The sequence below is a fragment of the Salvelinus namaycush genome, chromosome 35 (assembly GCF_016432855.1).
Source record: "Salvelinus namaycush isolate Seneca chromosome 35, SaNama_1.0, whole genome shotgun sequence".
NCBI classification, from domain to species: Eukaryota; Metazoa; Chordata; class Actinopteri; order Salmoniformes; family Salmonidae; genus Salvelinus; species Salvelinus namaycush.
The window spans coordinates 1,512,421-1,537,291 of record NC_052341.1 but is presented as its reverse complement, the minus strand read 5'-3'; the positions used below and the strand labels follow the sequence as shown (position 1 = coordinate 1,537,291).

The window sequence follows — 24,871 nt, the reverse complement described above, 5'->3', positions numbered from 1 at the left end:
TGTGTAGCATCTTTGGTCAAGGAACTCTCATCTCTCAGCTGGCTGGGGCCTGCTGCTAGGCTGGGGCCTGCTGCTGGGCGGGGGCCTGCTGCTGGGCTGGGGCCTGCTGCTGGGCTGGGGCCTTCTGCTGGGCTGGGGCCTTCTGCTGGGCTGGGGCCTTCTGCTAGGCTGGGGCCTGCTGCTGGGCTGGGGCCTTCTGCTGGCTGGGGCCTGCTGCTGGGCTGGGGCCTTCTGCTGGGCCGGGGCCTGCTGCTGGGCCGGGGCCTGCTGCTGGGCCGGGGCCTGCTGCTGGGCCGGGGCCTGCTGCTGGGCCGGGGCCTGCTGCTGGGCCGGAGCCTTCTGCTGGGCTGGGGCCTGCTGCTGGGTTGGTGCCTGCTGCTGGGCCGGGGCCTGCTGCTGGGCCGGGGCCTTCTGCTGGGCCGGGGCCTTCTGCTGGGCTGGGGCCTGCTGCTGGGTTGGTGCCTGCTGCTGGGTTGGTGCCTTCTGCTGGGTTGGTGCCTGCTGCTGGGCTGGGGCCTTCTGGGCTTTAGTTAAACCCCTGAAGTTCATTAGTCATGCTTTAGTTAAACCCCTGAAGTTCATTAGTTATTGCGCCTCACTGTTTGCAGCTACTATGTCAACTTCACCCAAAGACACATCTGTAAAGTTAGGCTTTTATCAATCACCACACCCCGACCAGTACAATAGATTCAGCAGGTTATGACACTTTATGACCAGGCAAGTGTACACACACACGGGTGCTGTTGTCGTCATTTTCATGACATTTTCTCTTGGATCACTGAGAATAGGCTCTGTACTTTATTTCATAATTATTATTATGTTTATTTTTATTTATATTTATATTATATTTATATGATGGATTTTACTACAATTTCTACAACTACCAACTAAAAAATGCAACAAAAAACAGTTAAACAAATCTATTTATAATATTTGTAACATTGCTTCCCTAATGAATAATTCTTTATTACAGAGTAAAACATAGCACAGAATTTTTTTTACATTTAAAATTAAATTATTAACATTTATTTAGCAATTTACCTCATTACTGTAACACAATTATTTTTCTTCTAATATTCCCTAAATATTTTGGTGCGTTACGGTAATGACGAGCAGGTTTCAGAGATTAGAATGTATGTTACGGTAATGACGAGCAGGTTTCAGAGATTAGAATGTATGTTACGGTAATGAGTGTTGCATAATTTGCCATTGGAAAAGCTGTACTGAGCTCGATCAGAGATTCAGTAACCCAATACATTATCAAACTGTACTGGTCTCTATCAGAGATTCAGTAACCCGATACATTATCAAACTGTACTGGTCTCTATCAGTGATTCAGTAACCCAATACATCATCAAACTGTACTGGTCTCTATCAGAGATTCAGTAACCCAATACATTATCAAACTGTACTGGTCTCTATCAGAGATTCAGTAACCCAATACATCACCAAACTGTACTGGTCTCTATCAGAGATTCAGTAACCCAATACATTATCAAACTGTACTGGTCTCTATCAGAGATTCAGTAACCCAATACATTATCAAACTGTACTGGTCTCTATCAGTGATTCAGTAACCCAATACATCATCAAACTGTACTGATCTCTATCAGTGATTCAGTAACCCAATACATCACCAAACTGTACTGGTCTCTATCAGAGATTCAGTAACCCAATACATTATCAAACTGTACTGGTCTCTATCAGAGATTCAGTAACCCAATACATCACCAAACTGTACTGGTCTCTATCAGAGATTCAGTAACCCAATACATCATCAAACTGTACTGGTCTCTATCAGTGATTCAGTAACCCAATACATCACCAAACTGTACTGGTCTCTATCAGAGATTCAGTAACCCAATACATTATCAAACTGTACTGGTCTCTATCAGTGATTCAGTAACCCAATACATTATCAAACTGTACTGATCTCTATCAGTGATTCAGTAACCCAATACATCACCAAACTGTATTGAACTCTATCAGAGAATCAGTAACCCAATACATTATCAAACTGTACTGGTCTCTATCAGAGATTCAGTAACCCAATACATTATCAAACTGTACTGATCTCTATCAGTGATTCAGTAACCCAATACATCACCAAACTGTATTGAACTCTGTCAGAGAATCAGTAACCCAATACATCATCAAACTGTCATTTGTTAATCCCAAATTACTTGCATAATACTAAAATCACTGATCTGAATTAGATTGACTAAAATACCCTTTATTTCAGTATTAATTGAAATGCATTCCATGTGACTACCTCATGAAGCTGGTTGAGAGAATGCCAAGAGTTTGCAAAGCTGTAATCAAGGGAAAGGGTGGCTATTTTGAAGAATCTCAAATATAAAAACACTTTTTTGGTTACTACATGATTACATATGTGTTATTTCATATATTTTGATGTATTCATTATTATTATACAATGTAGAAAATAGTCAAAATGTGTCCAAACTTTTGACTGGTTCTGTATTGAATTGGATCCAATGGGCAAACAGCATAACACAATATGCCTATAAAGTATGTAAATATATGGGATATGGACCAAATACTGTCTTGGGATATTAAAGAACAGTATTTAGGTAGGTGCTAAAACAGGGACTCATGTCAAAATGGGGGATATCCTCCTTTAAGTGGGGAAGTCAAGGCGTCCGCATGCTTCCCAGCTGAAACAGTTCAGAAGAGTTTGTGCATATATTATGATGACATTTTGTGACGTTTTAGTTCGTTTTGGACTTCGTTAAGAGTTTTCTTTCTGCTGTTTGGGCACACAACATTTTTTCTCAAGGCCAGCCAAAGTTCAGGAATCTAAGTGTACGTCCGTATTTGGTCAACTGAATGGGATTCTTCAATAAAGTCTGTTGAATTCGGCGCATGTCACTAATAAAATTCCATTTGATTTTATTTGAGTTTCATGTAAACTTCAACTAGTTTTTATGATTTATGGACAAACTACAGCAACATATCTTATTTTATTCAAATAAGTTAGGTTTTTCTAAAGTAAAATGATATAAAATTACCAGAGAATTTAATCCAGACGCATTTTGACAATGACAATTTGGGTTGAAAAATAAAAAAAATCCAGGCGAAAATTTACAATGTAATTTAAAATAAGACACTTTGCCAAAAACTAGATCTTCGTCTTCAGAATGACAGTTGATTTTTGCAAATGCGTCAGGGTTTTGTAACTCAATTTGCTACAGACATGTTTAAAACTGGTTTCATGAGAATCACCCATACAGCAGTCAGTACCTGAAACTGTCTCTGTCTGTTTGAGCCTCCAAAAATAACCATGGAGTTCCTTGTTGCTAGGGGTTTCCCAGAGACAGAGCAACGGTTGTCAAGGGGAGGGGTTAGGGAGGGGAGCAGGTTTTTTCTCTCATGACCACACTGCTATAAATACGGAACCATGTCTCCATCTCTCAGCCTGCGACACACACACACACACACGCACACACACCACACACACACGCACACACACACACACGCGCACACACACACACACACACACACACACACACACACACACACACACACACACACACACACACACACACACACACACACACACACACACACACACACAGCAGCATTCATTAACTGCATGCCTTTGGTGTCATCCTGACTGGCCAGATATCAGATTTCACTAATGTACAGAGACCTGATTCACCTCTGACCCCTCCACACACTGGCCTAGATGAGGGTGAAGGAGAGTGGGAGGGAGGGAGAGAGAGAGAGAGACACAGAGAGAGAGAGAGACACAGAGAGAGAGAGAGAGACACAGAGAGAGAGAGAGACACAGAGAGAGAGAGAGACACACAGAGAGAGAGAGAGACAGCGGGAGAGAGAAAGAGAGAGACATAACCTACAGTATATAGTCTACAGTATATAACCTATAGTATATAACCTACAGTATATAACCTATAGTATATAACCTACAGTATATAACCTACAGTATATAGTCTACAGTATATAGCCTACAGTATATAACCTACAGTATATAGCCTACAGTATATAGCCTACAGTATATAGCCTACAGTATATAGTCTACAGTATATAGCCTACAGTATATAACCTACAGTATATAGCCTACAGTATATAGCCTACAGTATATAACCTACAGTATATAACCTACAGTATATAACCTACAGTATATAGCCTACAGTATATAACCTACAGTATATAGCCTACAGTATATAACCTACAGTATATAACCTACAGTATATAACCTACAGTATATAGCCTACAGTATATAGCCTACAGTATATAACCTACAGTATATAGCCTACAGTATATAGCCTACAGTATATAACCTACAGTATATAACCTACAGTATATAACCTACAGTATATAGCCTAAGTCTAATATACAGTGCATTCGCAAGTATTCAGACCCCTTGACCTTTTCCACATTTTATTACGTTACAGCCTTATTCTAAAATGGATTAAATCGTTTTTTCCCCCTCATCAATCTACACACAAAACCCCGTAATGACATCACAATACCCCATAATGACATCACAATACCCCATAATGACATCACAATACCCCATAATGACATCACAAAACCCCATAATGACATCACAATACCCCATAATGACATCACAATACCCCATAATAACAAAGCATAAACAGGTTTATATACATTTTTGCAAATGTATATAAAAACAAAAAAACGGAGGGACCTCCCGAGTGTCGCAGCGGTCTATGGCACTGCAGTGCTAGAGGCGTCACTACAGACCCGGGTTCGATCCCGGGCTGTATCATAACTGGCTGTGATCGGGAGTCGCATAGGGCGGCGCACAATTGGCCCAGTGTTGTCTGGGTTTGGGGAGGGTTTGGCCGGGAGGGGCTTTACTTCCGATCACAGCCGGTTGTGATACAGCCCGGGATCGAACCCAGGTCTGTAGTGACACCTCTAGCACTGCAGTGCCTTAGACCGCTACGCCACTCGGGAAGTCCTTTCTGAAGCCACTCCTGCGTTGTCTTGGCTGTGTGCTTAGGGTCGTTGTCCTGTCGGAAGGTGAACCTTCGCCCCAGTCTGAGGTCCTGAGCGCTCTGGAGCTGGTTTTCATCAAGGATCTCTCTGTACTTTGCTCCATTCATCTTTGCCTCGATCCTGACTAGTCTCCCAGTCCCTGCCGCTGAAAAACATCCCCACAGCATGATGCTGCTACCACCATGTTTCACCGTAGGGATGGCGCCAGGTTTCCTACAGACGTGACGCTTGGCATTCAGGCCAAAGAGTTCAATCTTCGTTTCATCAGACCAGAGAATCTTGATTCTCATGGTCTGAGAGTTCTTTAGGTGCCTTTTGGCAAACTCCAAGCAGGCTGTCATGTGCCTTTTACTGAGGAGTGGCTTCCGTCTGGCCAACTCTACCATAAAGGCCTGATTGGTGGAGTTCTGCAGAGATGTTAGTCCTTCTGGAAGGTTCTCCCATCTCCACAGAGGAACTCTAGAGCTCTGTCAGAGTGACCATCAGGTTCTTGGTCACCTCCCTGACCAAGGCCCTTCTTCCCAAATTGCTCAGTTTGGTCTGGCGGCCAGCTCTAGGAAGAGACTTGGTGGTTCCAAACTTCTTCCATTTAAGAATGATAGAGGCCACGGTGTTCTTGGTACCTTCCCCAGATATGTGCCTCGACACAATCCTGTCTCGGAGCTCTACGGACCATTTCTTCGACCTCAAGGCTTGGTTTTTGCCCTGACATGCACTGTCAACTGTGGGACCTTACATAGACAGGTGTGTGCCTTTCCAAATCATGTCCAATCAATTGAATTTACCACAGGTGGACTCCAGTCAAGTTGTAGAAACATCTCAAGGATGATCAATGGAAACAGGATGAACCTGAGATGTATTTTGAGTCTCAGAGCAAAAGGGTCTGAATACTTATGTAAATAAGGTATTAACATTTTTTGGGGTGATATTTCTGAACCCACTATTTTAGCGACGCTAGCACCCGTGCTCTACCAGCAGGAATTTAACCCACTATCTTAGCGACGCTAGTGTAACCGATGTGAAATGGCTATCTAGTTAGCGGTGGTGCGCGCTAATAGCCTTTCAATCGGTGACGTCACTTGCTCTGAGACCTTGAAGTAGTGGTTCCCCTTGCTCTGCAAGGACCGCGGCTTTTGTGGAGTGATGGGTAACAATGCTTCGTGGGTGACTGTTGTTGATGTGTGCAGAGGGTCCCTGGTTCGCGCCCGGGTAGGGGCGAAGGGACGGACTAAAGTTATACTGTTACACTAGCACCCGTGCTCTACCAGCAGGACTTGAACCCGCTATCTTAGCGACGCTAGCACCCGTGCTCTACCAGCAGGACTTGAACCCGCTATCTTAGCGACGCTAGCATCCGTGCTCTACCAGCAGGACTTGAACCCGCTATCTTAGCGACGCTAGCACCCGTGCTCTACCAGCAGGACTTGAACCCACTATCTTAGCGACGCTAGCACCCGTGCTCTACCAGCAGGACTTGAACCCACTATCTTAGCGACGCTGAGCACCCGTGCTCTACCAGCAGGACTTGAACCCACTATCTTAGCGACGCTAGCACCCGTGCTCTACCAGCAGGACTTGAACCCACTATCTTAGCGACGCTGAGCACCCGTGCTCTACCAGCAGGACTTGAACCCACTATCTTAGCGACGCTGAGCACCCGTGCTCTACCAGCAGGACTTGAACCCACTATCTTAGCGACGCTGAGCACCCGTGCTCTACCAGCAGGACTTGAACCCACTATCTTAGCGACGCTGAGCACCCGTGCTCTACCAACTGAGCTACAGAGGACCACAACTCTGTTCCGCTTGCTCATACTGATGGACTCAAACACGTTGTCTGACTAAAACCAACAGCCCAGTTTTCTGCTCCTAGTACAGGCTGCGCTGTTCAACCATGTTTCTGACACCTAGCCTTGAACAGGACGTTTAACACTCTAACCACCTGCTTCACGAGGAGCCCGCCTGTTACGCGAATGCAGTAAGAAGCCAAGGTAAGTTGCTAGCTAGCATTAAACTTATCTTATAAAAAACAATCAATCAATCATAATCACTAGTTAACTACACATGGTTGATGATATTACTAGTTTATCTAGCGTGTCCTGCGTTGCATATAATCAATGCGGTGCGTATTCGCGAAAAAGGACTGTCGTTGCTCCAACGTGTACCTAACCATAAACATCAATGCTTTTCTTAAAATCAATACACAGAAGTATATCTTTTTAAACCTGCATATTTAGCGAAAAGAAATCCAGGTTAGCAGGCAATATTAACCAGGTGAAATTGTGTCACTTCTGTTCAAGGCTAGGAACATACTTTGAAATCTGACCGTTTATTTTCGCAAAAACACAAACACACCATAAAATAAATTTGCTACCAAACTGCTCATCATTCACATCAGATCAGACAAATAAAATGTTAATAAATTAATAATTATCACTAACAAAAAAGTTGTACCCCTACAGCTCCCTACCCGAAATCTTAATTTCTTATCTTGTTACTGTAATGCAACAGTTTGGACTGCCTGGCTTATTGCGAACTAATTTGCCAGAATTTTACGTAATTATGACATAACATTGAAGGTTGTGCAATGTAACAGCAATATTTTGACTTATGGATGCCACCCGTTAGATAAAATACGGAACGGTTCCGTATTTCACTGAAAGAATAAACGTTTTGTTTTCGAGATTATAGTTTCCGGATTCGACCATATTAATGACCTAAGGCTCATATTTCTGTGTGTTATTATGTTATAACTAAGTCTATGATTTGATAAAGCTGTCTGACTGAGCGATGGTAGGCACCAGCAGGCTCGTAAGCATTCATTCAAACAGCACTTTTGTGCATTTTGCCAGCAGCTCTTCGCAATGCTTCAAGCATTGAGCTGTTAATGACTTCAAGCCTATCAACTCCCGAGATGAGGCTGGTGTAACCGATGTGAAATGGCTAGCTAGTTAGCGGGGTGCGCGCTAATAGCGTTTCAAACGTCACTCGCTCTGAGACTTGGAGTAGTTGTTCCCCTTGCTCTGCATGGGTAACGCTGCTTCGAGGGTGGCTGTTGTCGATGTGTTCCTGGTTCGAGCCCAGGTAGCGGCGAGGAGAGGGACGGAAGCTATACTGTTACACTGGCAATACTAAAGGGCCTATAAGAACATCCAATAGTAAAAGGTATATGAAATACAAATCGTATAGAGAGAAATAGTCCTATAATTCCTATAATAACCACAACCTAAAACTTCTTAACTGGGAATATTGAAGACTCATGTTAAAAGGAACCACCAGCTTTCATATGTTCTCATGTTCTGAGCAAGGAACTTAAACGTTAGCTTTCTTACATGGCACATATTGCACTTTTACTTTCTTCTCCAACACTTTGTTTTTGCATTATTTAAACCAAATTGAACATGTTTCATTATTTATTTGAGGCTAAATTGATTTTATTGATGTATTATATTAAGTTAAAATAAGTGTTAATTCAGTATTGTTGTAATTGTCATTATTACAACAACAAAAAACAAAAAAATCGTCAGATTAATCGGTATCGTCTTTTTTTGGTCCTCCGATAATCGGTATCGGTATCGGCGTTGAAAAATCATAATCGGTCGACCTCTAGTGTGTACAGCTATGTCTGTTCTGATAGCTCTTGAGTTATGACACCTCATAAGGCTGTGTTTAGACAGGCAGCTCAACTCTGAACTTTGTTTTCACTAATTGGTATTTTGACTGATCAGATCAGCTCTGTAAAAGATCTGTTGTGAAAAGATCTGATGTGATTGGTCAAAAGACCAATTAGTGGGGAAATAAATATTATAATTGGTCTGCCTGTGTTAATGCAGCCATAGTGGTATGAGCCAGACTTAAACACACAAATGGTTTAGAGAAGACATTTTAAGTATGGAGTAACAAGGTATCGCTTTGGGTCCTCAAATCTAGACCTCAAAGCCAGTTCCACTGCTTTACTTCCTTCTTCTCATTTAATGAGGCGGGGGGGGGGGGGGGGGGGGTCAGTATACTGGGTCACGTTATCATGGTGTGTCTGAATAAGCTTATATTGTAGTTAGTATCTATGTTATTACAGGGCTTATGTCTGTTGGTGTACCAGGTCTGTATCAGGTCTGTTGGTGTATCAGGTCTGTTGGTGTATCAGGTCTGTTGGTGTACCAGGTCTGTTGGTGTATCAGGTCTGTTGGTGTACCAGGTCTGTTGGTGTATCAGGTCTGTTGGTGTACCAGGTCTGTTGGTGTATCAGGTCTGTTGGTGTATCAGGTCTGTGTAGGTAGGGAGGAAGTCAGTAGTCCTCGTCTACATACCTCTATCATCAGGTCTGTGTAGGTAGGGAGGAAGTCAGTAGTCCTCGTCTACATACCTCTATCATCAGGTCTGTGTAGGTAGGGAGGAAGTCAGTAGTCCTTGTCTACATACCTCTATCATCAGGTCTGTGTAGGTAGGGAGGAAGTCAGTAGTCCTCGTCTACATACCTCTATCATCAGGTCTGTGTAGGTAGGGAGGAAGTCAGTAGTCCTCGTCTACATACCTCTATCATCAGGTCTGTGTAGGTAGGGAGGAAGTCAGTAGTCCTCGTCTACATACCTCTATCATCAGGTCTGTGTAGGTAGGGAGGAAGTCAGTAGTCCTCGTCTACATACCTCTATCATCAGGTCTGTGTAGGTAGGGAGGAAGTCAGTAGTCATTGTGTATGTACCTCTATCATCAGGTCTGTGTAGGTAGGGAGGAAGTCAGTAGTCATTGTGTATGTGGGTACAAGGTTTGCTGGGTGTCTAAACATGCATGTGTTAATGTGTTGCATGTCTATATTCCAGGAGATCTAGGTAAGCTGATACTGGTTTATTGAGGACATTTCTACTTGCAATTACCGAGATATGTGGTTGTCTTGCTCTTGCCTACCTTGGTTGAATGTAAGTCCCTCTGGATAAGAGGGTCTGCCAGTTAAATGACCTAACTGTAATGGAACCTCTCCGCTCCCAATGTGTACTGTACGTTTACCTAACTGCCTGGTCTCTGTCTCTCTGTCTCTCTCTCTGTCTCTCTCTCTGTCTCTCTCTCTGTCTCTCTGTCTGTCTCTCTGTCTGTCTCTCTGTCTGTCTCTGTCTCTGTCTCTGTCTCTGTCTCTGTCTCTGTCTCTCTCTCTCTCTCTCTCTCTCTCTCTCTCTCTCTCTCTCTCTCTCTCTCTCTCTCTCTCTCTCTCTCTCTCTCCTCCAGTCGATGCTGATGAGATTAAGCGTCTGGGAAAGAGGTTTAAGAAACTGGACCTAGATAACTCTGGATCTCTTAGCGTGGAGGAGTTCATGTCCCTGCCAGAACTCCAGCAGAACCCGCTGGTCCAGAGGGTCATCGACATCTTCGACACCGATGGAAACGGAGAGGTGGACTTCAAGGGTAAGCCAGAGCCATAGTAGCCTGGTCCCAGATCTGTTTGTGCTTTTTCCTATTCCATATGGAACAGACTGGCACGCACCCAGGCTAGAGACAGAGTACTCTACACTTTGAATGCTAAAATGGCAGAATATTATTATATATTAATAATATCTATATAATAGGCTGGTTTGAGAGGTGAGCTTGCAACTGGAAGGTTGCGAATTCGAATCCTGGGTCTGACGGGGAAAATCTGGAGGGAAATGAGATGCCAACTGTAGAGTTGCTGGTATCAAATCGTAGATGTCATTGCCTGCCGTTGTGCCCTTGAGCAAGACACTTAACCCCCCACAACAACTGATCCACGGCGCCCGGTGTGGCAGTTCCCTGCTCCAACCTCTCCAACCTGTGAATACACAGTGCATTTCCGCATTTTGTTACGCTACAGCCTTATTCTAAAATGGATTAAATCGTTTTTTCCCCTCATCAATCTACACACAATACCCCATAATGACAAAGCAAAAACAAGTTTTTTTGGGGGGGGAAATATCACATTTACATAAGTATTCAGACCCTTTACTCAGTACCTTGTTGAAGAACCTTTGGCAGTGATTACAGCCTCAAGGTATGACGCTACAAGCTTGGCACACACGTATTTGGGAAGATTCTCCCATTCTTCTCTGCAGATCATCTCAAGCTCTGTCAGGTTGGATGGGGAGCGTCGCTGCACAGCTATTTTCAGGTCTCTCCAGAGATTATTAGACAGAACCTCCTGGTCTAGGTCACCCTGGGCCATTATCAGACAGAAAGTCCTGGTCTAGGTCACCCTGGGCCAGTATCAGACAGAAAGTCCTAGTCTAGGTCACCCTGGGCCAATATCAGACAGAAAGTCCTGGTCTAGGTCACCCTGGGCCAATATCAGACAGCAAGTCCTGGTCTAGGTCACCCTGGGCCATTATCAGACAGAAAGTCCTGATCTGGGTCACCCTGGGCCATTATCAGACAGAAAGTCCTGGTCTAGGTCACCCTGGGCCAATATCAGACAGAAAGTCCTGGTCTAGGTCACCCTGGGCCATTATCAGACAGAAAGTCCTGGTCTGGGTCACCCTGGGCCATTATCAGACAGAAAGTCCTGGTCTGGGTCACCCTGGGCCATTATCAGACAGAAAGTCCTGGTCTAGGTCACCCTGGGCCAATATCAGACAGAAAGTCCTGGTCTAGGTCACCCTGGGCCATTATCAGACAGAAAGTCCTGGTCTGGGTCACCCTGGGCCATTATCAGACAGAAAGTCCTGGTCTAGGTCACCCATGGCCATTGTCAGACAGGAGGACAATGGACCCATTTACCAACACCGACGTCACTGGTCTGATACTATTGGCCTTGATTTCAGCAATTGATCTTAAATCCAAAGACATAGTTAGGCCCAAGCATTTCTTCACCAGTAAAACGTAAAAATTCCATTATAAATTGTTCTGGGTTAAGGTAAATGTATCAAAACAAATATCAAATATCAATATGTGTGCATAGCCTTGTGTTCAGGTGATTTCCCACCAGATTAACATAATAAATAGAACAACAAAACACCATATATGTAATAGAGGGACGGCAGGTAGCCTAGTGGTTAGAGCAAGGTAGCCTAGTGGTTAGAGACAGGTAGCCTAGTGGTTAGAGCAGGTAGCCTAGTGGTTAGAGACAGGTAGCCTAGTGGTTAGAGCAGGTAGCCTAGTGGTTAGAGACAGGTAGCCTAGTGGTTAGAGCAGGTAGCCTAGTGGTTAGAGCAGGTAGCCTAGTGGTTAGAGACAGGTAGCCTAGTGGTTAGAGCAGGTAGCCTAGTGGTTAGAGCAGGTAGCCTAGTGGTTAGGGCAGGTAGCCTAGTGGTTAGGGCAGGTAGCCTAGTGGTTAGAGCAGGTAGCCTTGTGGTTAGAGCAGGTAACCTAGTGGTTAGAGCAGGTAGCCTAGTGGTTAGAGCAGGTAGCCTAGTGGTTAGAGCAGGTAGCTTAGTGGTTAGAGCAGGTAGCCTAGTGGTTAGAGCAGGTAGCCTAGTGGTTAGAGACAGGTAGCCTAGTGGTTAGAGCAGGTAGCCTAGTGGTTAGAGACAGGTAGCCTAGTGGTTAGAGCAGGTAGCCTAGTGGTTAGAGCAGGTAGCCTAGTGGTTAGAGACAGGTAGCCTAGTGGTTAGAGCAGGTAGCCTAGTGGTTAGAGCAGGTAGCCTAGTGGTTAGGGCAGGTAGCCTAGTGGTTAGAGCAGGTAGCCTAGTGGTTAGAGCAGGTAGCCTAGTGGTTAGAGCAGGTAACCTAGTGGTTAGAGCAGGTAGCCTAGTGGTTAGAGCAGGTAGCCTAGTGGTTAGAGCAGGTAGCTTAGTGGTTAGAGCAGGTAGCCTAGTGGTTAGAGCAGGTAACCTAGTGGTTAGAGCAGGTAGCCTAGTGGTTAGAGCAGGTAGCCTAGTGGTTAGAGCAGGTAGCTTAGTGGTTAGAGCAGGTAGCCTAGTGGTTAGGGCAGGTAGCCTAGTGGTTAGAGCAGGTAGCCTAGTGGTTAGAGCAGGTAGCCTAGTGGTTAGAGACAGGTAGCCTAGTGGTTAGAGACAGGTAGCCTAGTGGTTAGAGCAGGTAGCCTAGCGGTTAGAGCAGGTAGCCTAGCGGTTAGAGACAGGTAGCCTAGTGGTTAGAGACAGGTAGCCTAGTGGTTAGAGACAGGTAGCCTAGCGGTTAGAGCAGGTAGCCTAGCGGTTAGAGCAGGTAGCCTAGCGGTAGCCTAGTGGTTAGAGACAGGTAGCCTAGTGGTTAGAGACAGGTAGCCTAGTGGTTAGAGACAGGTAGCCTAGTGGTTAGAGACAGGTAGCCTAGTGGTTAGAGACAGGTAGCCTAGTGGTTAGAGCAGGTAGCCTAGTGGTTAGAGACAGGTATCCTAGTGGTTAGAGACAGGTAGCCTAGTGGTTAGAGACAGGTAGCCTAGTGGTTAGAGACAGGTATCCTAGTGGTTAGAGACAGGTAGCCTAGTGGTTAGAGACAGGTAGCCTAGTGGTTAGAGACAGGTAGCCTAGTGGTTAGAGACAGGTAGCCTAGTGGTTAGAGACAGGTAGCCTAGTGGTTAGAGACAGGTATCCTAGTGGTTAGAGCAGGTAGCCTAGTGGTTAGAGACAGGTAGCCTAGTGGTTAGAGACAGGTAGCCTAGTGGTTAGAGACAGGTAGCCTAGTGGTTAGAGCAGGTAGCCTAGTGGTTAGAGACAGGTATCCTAGTGGTTAGAGACAGGTAGCCTAGTGGTTAGAGACAGGTAGCCTAGTGGTTAGAGACAGGTAGCCTAGTGGTTAGAGACAGGTAGCCTAGTGGTTAGAGCAGGTAGCCTAGTGGTTAGAGACAGGTATCCTAGTGGTTAGAGACAGGTAGCCTAGTGGTTAGAGACAGGTAGCCTAGTGGTTAGAGCAGGTAGCCTAGTGGTTAGAGACAGGTAGCCTAGTGGTTAGAGACAGGTAGCCTAGTGGTTAGAGACAGGTAGCCTAGTGGTTAGAGACAGGTATCCTAGTGGTTAGAGACAGGTAGCTTAGTGGTTAGAGACAGGTAGCCTAGTGGTTAGAGACAGGTAGCCTAGTGGTTAGAGACAGGTATCCTAGTGGTTAGAGACAGGTAGCCTAGTGGTTAGAGACAGGTAGCCTAGTGGTTAGAGCAGGTAGCCTAGTGGTTAGAGCAGGTAGCCTAGTGGTTAGAGACAGGTATCCTAGTGGTTAGAGACAGGTAGCCTAGTGGTTAGAGACAGGTATCCTAGTGGTTAGAGACAGGTAGCCTAGTGGTTAGAGACAGGTATCCTAGTGGTTAGAGACAGGTAGCCTAGTGGTTAGAGACAGGTAGCCTAGTGGTTAGAGACAGGTAGCCTAGTGGTTAGAGCAGGTAGCCTAGTGGTTAGATACAGGTAGCCTAGTGGTTAGAGACAGGTAGCCTAGTGGTTAGAGACAGGTAGCCTAGTGGTTAGAGACAGGTAGCCTAGTGGTTAGAGCAGGTAGCCTAGTGGTTAGAGACAGGTAGCCTAGTGGTTAGAGACAGGTAGCCTAGTGGTTAGAGACAGGTAGCCTAGTGGTTAGAGCAGGTAGCCTAGTGGTTAGAGACAGGTATCCTAGTGGTTAGAGACAGGTAGCCTAGTGGTTAGAGACAGGTAGCCTAGTGGTTAGAGACAGGTAGCCTAGTGGTTAGAGACAGGTAGCCTAGTGGTTAGAGCAGGTAGCCTAGTGGTTAGAGACAGGTATCCTAGTGGTTAGAGACAGGTAGCCTAGTGGTTAGAGACAGGTAGCCTAGTGGTTAGAGCAGGTAGCCTAGTGGTTAGAGACAGGTATCCTAGTGGTTAGAGACAGGTAGCCTAGTGGTTAGAGACAGGTAGCCTAGTGGTTAGAGACAGGTAGCCTAGTGGTTAGAGCAGGTAGCCTAGTGGTTAGAGACAGGTAGCCTAGTGGTTAGAGACAGGTAGCCTAGTGGTTAGAGCAGGTAGCCTAGTGGTTAGAGACAGGTATCCTAGTGGTTAGAGACAGGTAGCCTAGTGGTTAGAGACAGGTAGCCTAGTGGTTAGAGACAGGTAGCCTAGTGGTTAGAGACAGGTAGCCTAGTGGTTAGAGCTGTTGTAGTAACCGAAAGGTTGCAAGGTTGAATCCCTGAGCTGACAATGTAAAAATCTGTCGTTCTGAACAAGGCAGTTAACCCACTGTTCCTAGACCAGTTAACCCACTGTTCCTAGACCAGTTAACCCACTGTTCCTAGACCAGTTAACCCACTGTTCCTAGACCAGTTAACCCACTGTTCCTAGACCAGTTAACCCACTGTTCCTAGACCAGTTAACCCACTGTTCCTAGGCCGTCATTGAAAATAAGATTTTGTTCTTAACTGAGTTGCTTAGTTAAATAAAAAATAAAAAAAGACATTTCTAAGTGACCCCAAACTTTTAAACGGTATATGTATGTCTTTCAGAGGGGTTGGGATAAAGCGGAAGTCGACGTTTAGTTGATGATTAACGTGATCTTAATTATTACATTAAATAATCAGGCATCAATCATGCTCATGACAAGTCTCACAATGCATTGGAATGATGGCGTTATAATGCATTCAACCTGTAGGCTTTCATTTAAATAAATCGCTCTATATATGATTCATTTATCTTCATGCCTCTCTCTTTTTGATTTATTTCACCTTTATTTAACCAGGTAGGCCAGTTGAGAACAAGTTCTGTTTACAACTGCGACCTGGCCAAGATAAAGCAAAGCAGTGCGACAAAAACAACACAGAGTTACACATGGGATAAACAAACGTACAGTCAATAACACAATAGAAAGATATGTATACAGTGTGTGCAAATTAAGTAAGGAGGTAAGGCAATAAATTGGCCAATAGTGGCGAAGTAATTACAATTTAGCAATTTACACTGGAGTGATATATGTGCAGAAGAAGACGTGCAAGTAGAAATACTGGTGTGCAAAAGAGCAGAAAAACAAAAACAAATATGGGGATGAGGTAGGTAGTTGGTTGGATGGGCTATTTACAGATGTACAGCTGCAGCGATCAGTAAGCTGCTCTGACAGGTGACGCTTAAAGTTAGTGAGGAAGATATAAGACTCCAACTTCAGTGATTTTTACAATTCGTTCCAGTCACTGGAAGGAAAGACGGCCAAATGAGGTGTTGGCTTTGGGGATGACCAGTGAAATATACCTGCTGGAGCGCGTGCTACGGGTGGGTGTTGCTATGGTGACCAGTGAAATATACCTGCTGGAGCGCGTGCTACGGGTGGGTGTTGCTATGGTGACCAGTGAGCTGAGATAAGGCGGAGCTTTACCTAGCAAAGACTTGGTCAGGTCAGTGGTGACCTGGAGCCAGTGGGTTTGGCGACGAATATGTAGCGAGGGCCAGCCAACGAGAGCATACAGGGTAGTATATGGGGCGTTGGTGACAAAACGGAGGGCACTGTGATAGACTGCATCCAGTTTGCTGAGTAGAGTGTTGGAGGCTATTTTGCAAATGACATCACCAAAGTCAAGGATCGGTAGGATAGTCAGTTTTACGAGGGTATGTTTGGCAGCGTGAGTGAAGGAGGCTTTGTTGCGAAATAGGAAGCCGATTCTAGATTTAATTTTGGATTGGAGATGCTTAATGTGAGTCTGGAAGGAGAGTTTACAGTCTAATCAGACACCTAGGTATTTATAGTTGTCCACATATTCTAAGTCACAACTACATCACCTTAACACAGGACAGTCACAACTAGATCACCTTAACACAGGACAGTCACAACTAGATCACCTGAACACAGGACAGTCACAACTAGATCACCTGAACACAGGACAGTCACAACTAGATCACCTGAACACAGGACAGTCACAACCAGATCACCTGAACACAGGACAGTCACAACTAGATCACCTGAACACAAGACAGTCACAACTAGATCACCTGAACACAGGACAGTCACAACTAGATCACCTGAACACAGGACAGTCACAACCAGATCACCTGAACACAGGACAGTCACAACTAGATCACCTGGACACAGGACAGTCACAACCAGATCACCTGAACACAGGACAGTCACAACTAGATCACCTGAACACAAGACAGTCACAACTAGATCACCTGAACACAGGACAGTCACAACTAGATCACCTTAACACAGGACAGTCACAACTAGATCACCTTAACACAAGACAGTCACAACTAGATCACCTGAACACAAGACAGTCACAACTAGATCACCTGAACACAAGACAGTCACAACTAGATCACCTGAACACAGGACAGTCACAACTAGATCACCTGAACACAGGACAGTCACAACCAGATCACCTGAACACAGGACAGTCACAACTAGATCACCTGGACACAGGACAGTCACAACCAGATCACCTGAACACAGGACAGTCACAACTAGATCACCTGAACACAAGACAGTCACAACTAGATCACCTGAACACAAGACAGTCACAACTAGATCACCTGAACACAAGACAGTCACAACTAGATCACCTGAACACAGGACAGTCACAACTAGATCACCTGAACACAGGACAGTCACAACTAGATCACCTGAACACAGGACAGTCACAACTAGATCACCTGAACACAGGACAGTCACAACTAGATCACCTGAACACAAGACAGTCACAACTAGATCACCTGAACACAGGACAGTCACAACTAGATCACCTGAACACAGGACAGTCACAACCAGATCACCTGAACACAGGACAGTCACAACCAGATCACCTGAACACAGGACAGTCACAACTAGATCACCTGGACACAGGACAGTCACAACCAGATCACCTGAACACAGGACAGTCACAACTAGATCACCTGAACACAAGACAGTCACAACTAGATCACCTGAACACAGGACAGTCACAACTAGATCACCTGAACACAGGACAGTCACAACTAGATCACCTGAACACAGGACAGTCACAACTAGATCACCTGAACACAGGACAGTCACAACTAGATCACCTGAACACAAGACAGTCACAACTAGATCACCTGAACACAGGACAGTCACAACTAGATCACCTGAACACAGGACAGTCACAACTAGATCACCTGAACACAAGACAGTCACAACTAGATCACCTGAACACAGGACAGTCACAACTAGATCACCTGAACACAGGACAGTCACAACCAGATCACCTGAACACAGGACAGTCACAACTAGATCACCTGGACACAGGACAGTCACAACCAGATCACCTGAACACAGGACAGTCACAACTAGATCACCTAAACACAAGACAGTCACAACTAGATCACCTGAACACAGGACAGTCACAACTAGATCACCTGAACACAGGACAGTCACAACTAGATCACCTGAACACAGGACAGTCACAACTAGATCACCTGAACACAAGACAGTCACAACTAGATCACCTGAACACAGGACAGTCACAACTAGATCACCTGAACACAAGACAGTCACAACTAGATCACCTGAACACAAGACAGTCACAACTAGATCACCTGAACACAGGACAGTCACAACTAGATCACCTGAACACAGGACAGTCACAACTAGATCACCTGAACACAAGACAGTCACAACTAGATCACCTGAACACAGGACAGTCACAACTAGATCACCTGAACACAGGACAGTCACAACTAGATCACCTGAACACAAGACAGTCACAACTAGATCACCTGAACACAAGACAGTCACAACTAGATCACCTGAACACAAGACAGTCACAACTAGATCACCTGAACACAGGACAGTCACAACTAGATCACCTGAACACAGGACAGTCACAACTAGATCACCTGAACACAGGACAGTCACAACTAGATCACCTGAACACAAGACAGTCACAACTAGATCACCTAAACACAAGACAGTCACAACTAGATCACCTGAACACAGGACAGTCACAACTAGATCACCTGAACACAAGACAGTCACAACTAGATCACCTAAACACAAGACAGTCACAACTAGATCACCTGAACACAGGACAGTCACAACTAGATCACCTGAACACAGGACAGTCACAACTAGATCACCTGAACACAGGACAGTCACAACTAGATCACCTGAACACAGGACAGTCACAACTAGATCACCTGAACACAAGACAGTCACAACTAGATCACCTAAACACAAGACAGTCACAACTAGATCACCTGAACACAGGACAGTCACAACTAGATCACCTGAACACAAGACAGTCACAACTAGATCACCTAAACACAAGACAGTCACAACTAGATCACCTGAACACAGGACAGTCACAACTAGATCACCTTAGGCCCAGATTCAATCCGGACCGCTGAAGATCCACGTTATATAGCGTGATTGATGTTTAAAGGTCATTTGCGATTGATCCGACATATGCTGCGTTCTAAAAGATGCAAAGCCCGAAAAGGTGCGATGGGATTGAATTTAGCCCCAAGTAGTAGTCTGCTGTTGTGTTTACAAAGAGAGATGTTCATTAGACTTATGCATGCATAAAGTACCGCATTTGCATGTGATCACTCCCATAGTGCATTTAAAAAGTCGAGCATAGGCTGCATACAAGCAGTCATATAAAGTCTGACTCTAAACCATCTCTACCCCCCCATCAGAATTCATCGAGGGAGTCTCACAGTTCAGTGTCAAGGGGGACAAGGAGTCAAAGCTTCGGTGTAAGTAGACAAATCTACTTCCTCTCCATCTCCACTACTTCCTCTCCATCTCCACTACTTCCTCTCCATCTACACTACTTCCTCTCCATCTACACTACTTCCTCTCCATCTACACTACTTCCTCTCCATCTCCACTACTTCCTCTCCATCTCCACTACTTCCTCTCCATCTCCACTACTTCCTCTCCATCTCCACTACTTCCTCTCCATCTACACTACTTCCTCTCCATCTCCACTACTTCCTCTCCATCTACACACCGTTTCACCATACAAAGTTAAAACGATGTGTACTACAAAGACAAAACAAAAGCGCTATGTGGTTGTTTATTCTGTATTTACACACGTTGCTGCTTCCATCCCCTCCTCCAGTCGCCACAGTAGAAAACAGAATGCCTGATGGCATTAATGATGACGCATTCTCCAAAACACCAAACCAAAGCTCTGTGTTCAAACCATTGTTGTCTATTTACACACACATTCCTGCATTCTTCCCCCTCCACCTCTTTCTCCCTCTGCCACCCCCTCTCCCTCCCTGACCCCTTTCCCTCTACCCCTCTCCCTCCCTGACCCCTTTCCCAACCCCTCTCCCTCCCTGACCCCTCTCCCTCTACCCCTCTCCCACCCCCCTCTCCCTGACCCCTCTCCCACCCCCTCTCCCTCCCTGTCCCCTTTCCCTCTACCCCTCTCCCACCCCTCTCTCTCCCTCCTCCACTTCTTTCTCTCACCCCCCTCTTTCTCCCTGACCCTTTTCCCCTCTCTCCTTCCCCCTCTCTCCTACCTCCCTCCCTCTCCCCCCCTCCCTCTCCACCCCTGTCTCTCCCTCTCCACCCCTCTCCCTCCCTCTCCACCCCTCCCTCTACCTCCCCATCTCCTCCCCTCCAGTCGCCTTCCGGATCTACGACATGGACAAGGATGGCTACATCTCCAACGGGGAGCTCTTCCAGGTGCTGAAGATGATGGTTGGAAACAACCTGAAGGACACTCAGCTCCAGCAGATCGTGGACAAGACCATCATCAACGCAGACAAGGACGGAGACGGCAGGATATCCTTCGAAGAGTTCTGCTTAGTAAGTCTGAGGTCTTAATGTCCGGGGGAACTGTGTCGGGGCGGTTAAAGAAAATCTCTTGACATTTTTCCAAAGTTCCCTGGTTGGAGGATACCTGGTGTCTGGAAGGAACATGCAGGGTTAGAGCACGAGGAAATGTTCCAGAACTGTGCAACCCTATTTGGGGGCGGGGTTGTAACTCAAGTTCTGGAGGGTTGCTATGGTTGCACCTTAGAGATTGCTGCCCCAATGTATATAGAGACATTGGACACTGGTCACTTCAATGTTTACATACTATTTTACCCACTTCATATGTAAATACTGTATTCTAGTCATGGATCATCCTTTTTTACAGAGCCTTCTGAAAGTATTTCCCGATCCCTTAACTTTTTTCCACATTTTTGTTACGTTACAGCCTTATTCTAAAATGGATTAAATAAATAAAAATCCTCTGCAATCTACACACAATACCCCATAATGGCAAAATTTATGAGACTATGAGACTCGAAATTGAGCTCAGGTTCATCCTGTTTCCATTGATCATCCTTGAGATGTTTCTACAACTTGATTGGAGTCCACCTGTGGTAAATTCAATTGATTGGACATGATTTGGAAAGGCACACACCTGTCTATATAAGGTCCCACAGTTGACAGTGCATGTCAGAGCAAAAACCAAGCCTTGAGGTCGAAGAAATGGTCCGTAGAGCTCCGAGACAGGATTGTGTCAAGGAACAGATCTGGGGAAGGTTACCAAAAAATGTCTGCAGCATTGAAGGTCCCCAAGAACACAGTGGACTCCATTTTTCTTAAATGGAAGAAGTTTGGAACCACCAAGACTCTTCCTAGAGCTGGCCACCTGGCCAAACTGAGCAATCAGGGGAGAAGGGCCTTGGTCAGGGAGGTGACCAGGAACCTGATGGTCACTCTGACAGAGCTCCAGAGTTCTTCTGTGGAGATGGGAGAACCTTCCAGAAGGACAACCGTCTCTGCAGAACTCCACCAATCAGACCTTAATGGTAGAGTGACCAGAAAGAATGATCAGTAAAATGCACATGACAGCCCGCTTGGAGTTTGCCAAAAGGCATCTAAAGACTCTCAGACCATGAGAAACAAGATTCTCTTGTCTGATGAAACCAAGATTGAACTCTTTGGCCTGAATGCCAAGCGTCATGTCTGGAGGAAACCTGGCACCATCCCTACGGTGAAGCAAGGTGGTGGCAGCATCATCCTGTGGGGATGTTTTTCAGCAGCAGGGACTGGGAGACTAGTCAGGATCGAGGCAAAGATGAACAGGGAAAAGTACAGAGACATCCTTGATCAAAACCTGCTCCAGAGCGCTCAGAAGCTCAGACTGGGGCGAAGGTTCACCTTCCAACAGGACAACGACCCTAAGCACACAGCCAAGACAATGCAGGAGTGGCTTCAGGACAAGTCTCTGAATGTCCTTGAGTGTCCGAGCCGGAGCCCAGACTTGAACCCGATCGAACATCTCTGGAGAGACCTGAAAATGGCTATGCAGCAACACGCCCCATCCAACCTGACAGAGCTTTAGAGGATCTGCAGAGAAGAATGGGAGAAACTCCCCAAATACAGGTGTGCCAAGCTTGTAGCGTCATACCCAAGAAGACTCGAGGCTGTAATCACTGCCAAAGGTGCTTCAACAAAGTCCTGATTAAAGGGTCTGAATCCTTATGTAATTGTGATATTTTTTCTAAATGAGCAAACATTTGTAAAAACCTGTTTTTGCTTTGTCATTATGGGGTATTGTGTGTCGATTGACGAGGGGGAAAAAACGTATTTAGTGTAACATTAGAAATGCTATGTATAGAGATGACATGACTCGAGCCAGTTTCTATCTGAAAGTTCTGTATTCTGTTTCACTCTCCTGAATGAGCCATATTTGGCACGTTTCTCTAAAGCCTTCAACTAAAATGCTCTGTCCTTGTGTGAGTATTATTTTTGGTTTGAGCTGGTTGGACCACGGTTATAATTGGTTTGAGCTGGTTGGACCACGGTTATAATTGGTTTGAGCTGGTTGGACCATGGTTATAATTGGTTTGAGCTGGTTGGACCATGGTTATAATTGGTTTGAGCTGGTTGGACCACGGTTATAATTGGTTTGAGCTGGTTGGACCACAGTTATAATTGGTTTGAGCTGGTTGGACCACGGTTATAATTGGTTTGAGCTGGTTGGACCATGGTTATAATTGGTTTGAGCTGGTTGGACCATGGTTATAATTGGTTTGAGCTGGTTGGACCATGGTTATAATTGGTTTGAGCTGGTTGGACCATGGTTATAATTGGTTTGAGCTGGTTGGACCATGGTTATAATTGGTTTGAGCTGGTTGGACCACGGTTATAATTGGTTTGAGCTGGTTGGACCATGGCTATAATTGGTTTGAGCTGGTTGGACCATGGCTATAATTGGTTTGAGCTGGTTGGACCACGGTTATGATTGGTTTGAGCTGGTTGGACCACGGTTATAATTGGTTTGAGCTGGTTGGACCATGGTTATAATTGGTTTGAGCTGGTTGGACCATGGCTATAATTGGTTTGAGCTGGTTGGACCATGGCTATAATTGGTTTGAGCTGGTTGGACCACGGTTATAATTGGTTAGAGCTGGTTGGACCACGGTTATAATTGGTTTGAGCTGGTTGGACCATGGTTATGATTGGTTAGAGCTGGTTGGACCACGGTTATAATTGGTTTGAGCTGGTTGGACCACGGTTATAATTGGTTTGAGCTGGTTGGACCATGGCTATAATTGGTTTGAGCTGGTTTGAGCTGGTTGGGCCATGGTTATGATTGGTTTGAGCTGGTTTGAGCTGGTTGGACCATGGCTATAATTGGTTTGAGCTGGTTGGACCATGGTTATAATTGGTTTGAGCTGGTTGGACCATGGCTATAATTGGTTTGAGCTGGTTGGACCACGGTTATGATTGGTTTGAGCTGGAGCAGGTTGTTGTGGAGGGATTGTGTGACTTCATTTGAAGAGACTCATTCATAAAAATAGCTGAGAGTGCAGGACAGTATTAAAGAACAAGACAAGGGGTTAACAGCATACAGTAGTTATACTAGTATTAACAGCATACAGTAGTTATACTAGTATTAAGGGGTTAACAGCATACAGTAGATATTCAGTAGTGAGTTGTCTCTCTTAGGTAGAACCATGTTGCATGATTTTGAAGTTCACAAATGTAGCCAACAGCATTAAGAATCAATCTGTTCCAACCTGCTTTTGGAATTAGAATTGGAATTGGAATTAGAATTGGAACTAGAATTGGAATTCGAACTAGAATTGGAACTAGAATTGGAACTAGAATTAGAATTAGAATTCGAACTAGAATTGGAATTAGAACTAGAATAATAATTCTAACTCAATACTTGTGTTCCTCCTCTCTTCTCCTAGGTGGTGGGTGGCCTTGACATACACAAAAAGATGGTGGTGGACGTGTGAGCCCGTCCCTCCGCTCCTCTCCCCCCCTCGCTTTCTTCTCCGTCTGTCTCTGAAGATCTGCTCAAGACATCTGACAAATGCTCTCTGTGTATTTCAATGGAAGTATTCTCTCTCTCCTTGAAGCACTTTTTTTCTTAAGAAACCACGGGCCTCGTGAAGCCAACTTTTAAGTGTTATTGAACTCCGATCCTCTCAATAACCCGAAGAAAGACAGATATTCTTGTTTGTAAAGAGCATCACAGTTCAATGGAGGAGGGAGGGGAGAAAGGTTTGCTTGTTTATATTTAGTTAACTTTTTTCTTTTTTTCTTTTTTTCTATTTATTTTCGTTCTGGTCTCTTTTTTTTTTTTTTTTAATACACATGTATATCTATAATGGCTCTCTCGTGGTTAAATGTGTCGTTATCTGAGGTGTTACATTAAATAAAATACTTTGATATCAGTTCCAATTGAAAAAAGTAGGGTGTGAAGTGCCAACCAGGACATATCCAGAAACCAGATGATATTGTTATTATGAACTGTCCACCGTCTCTGTCAGTGATGGATGACCAGCGTGTGACACGTCAAGCGCTCCGCTACAGCATCACACGATGGTTAGATGCACATTTTATTTTCACAAATAAACAGCCATTTCTTGTGTTCCATTTCCATCCTCTTGAGCAAGTTGTGATGAAACATACAATATAATGTTAATGTAACATGAGTGATAGAGTGTTTTATTTATAGTTACTTATATTGTTGGAAATTATTATTCTGTTTCTTGTCAGACTTTCTGGGGGGGAAAAAACTAAATGTCAAGTAGAGATAGATGCCAAGAAAGTGGATTTGACTTTGATTACATGTTTTTAAGTTG

The 24,871-nt window shown here is 44.9% G+C and overlaps 1 protein-coding gene across 1 annotated transcript in view; it reads left to right on the top strand.

The window, feature by feature from the left end:
- Positions 1-24,662, top strand: part of LOC120030074 (calcineurin subunit B type 1-like) — a 48,913-nt gene extending 24,251 nt beyond the window's left edge. The window contains exons 3-6 of the mRNA XM_038975395.1: positions 10,224-10,400; positions 19,457-19,516; positions 20,398-20,582; positions 23,972-24,662. Coding sequence (XP_038831323.1) covers positions 10,224-10,400; positions 19,457-19,516; positions 20,398-20,582; positions 23,972-24,019 — 470 coding nt within the window. The 3' untranslated portion in view covers positions 24,020-24,662. The remainder of the gene's footprint in view (positions 1-10,223; positions 10,401-19,456; positions 19,517-20,397; positions 20,583-23,971) is intronic.
- Positions 24,663-24,871: the final 209 nt, after the last annotated feature.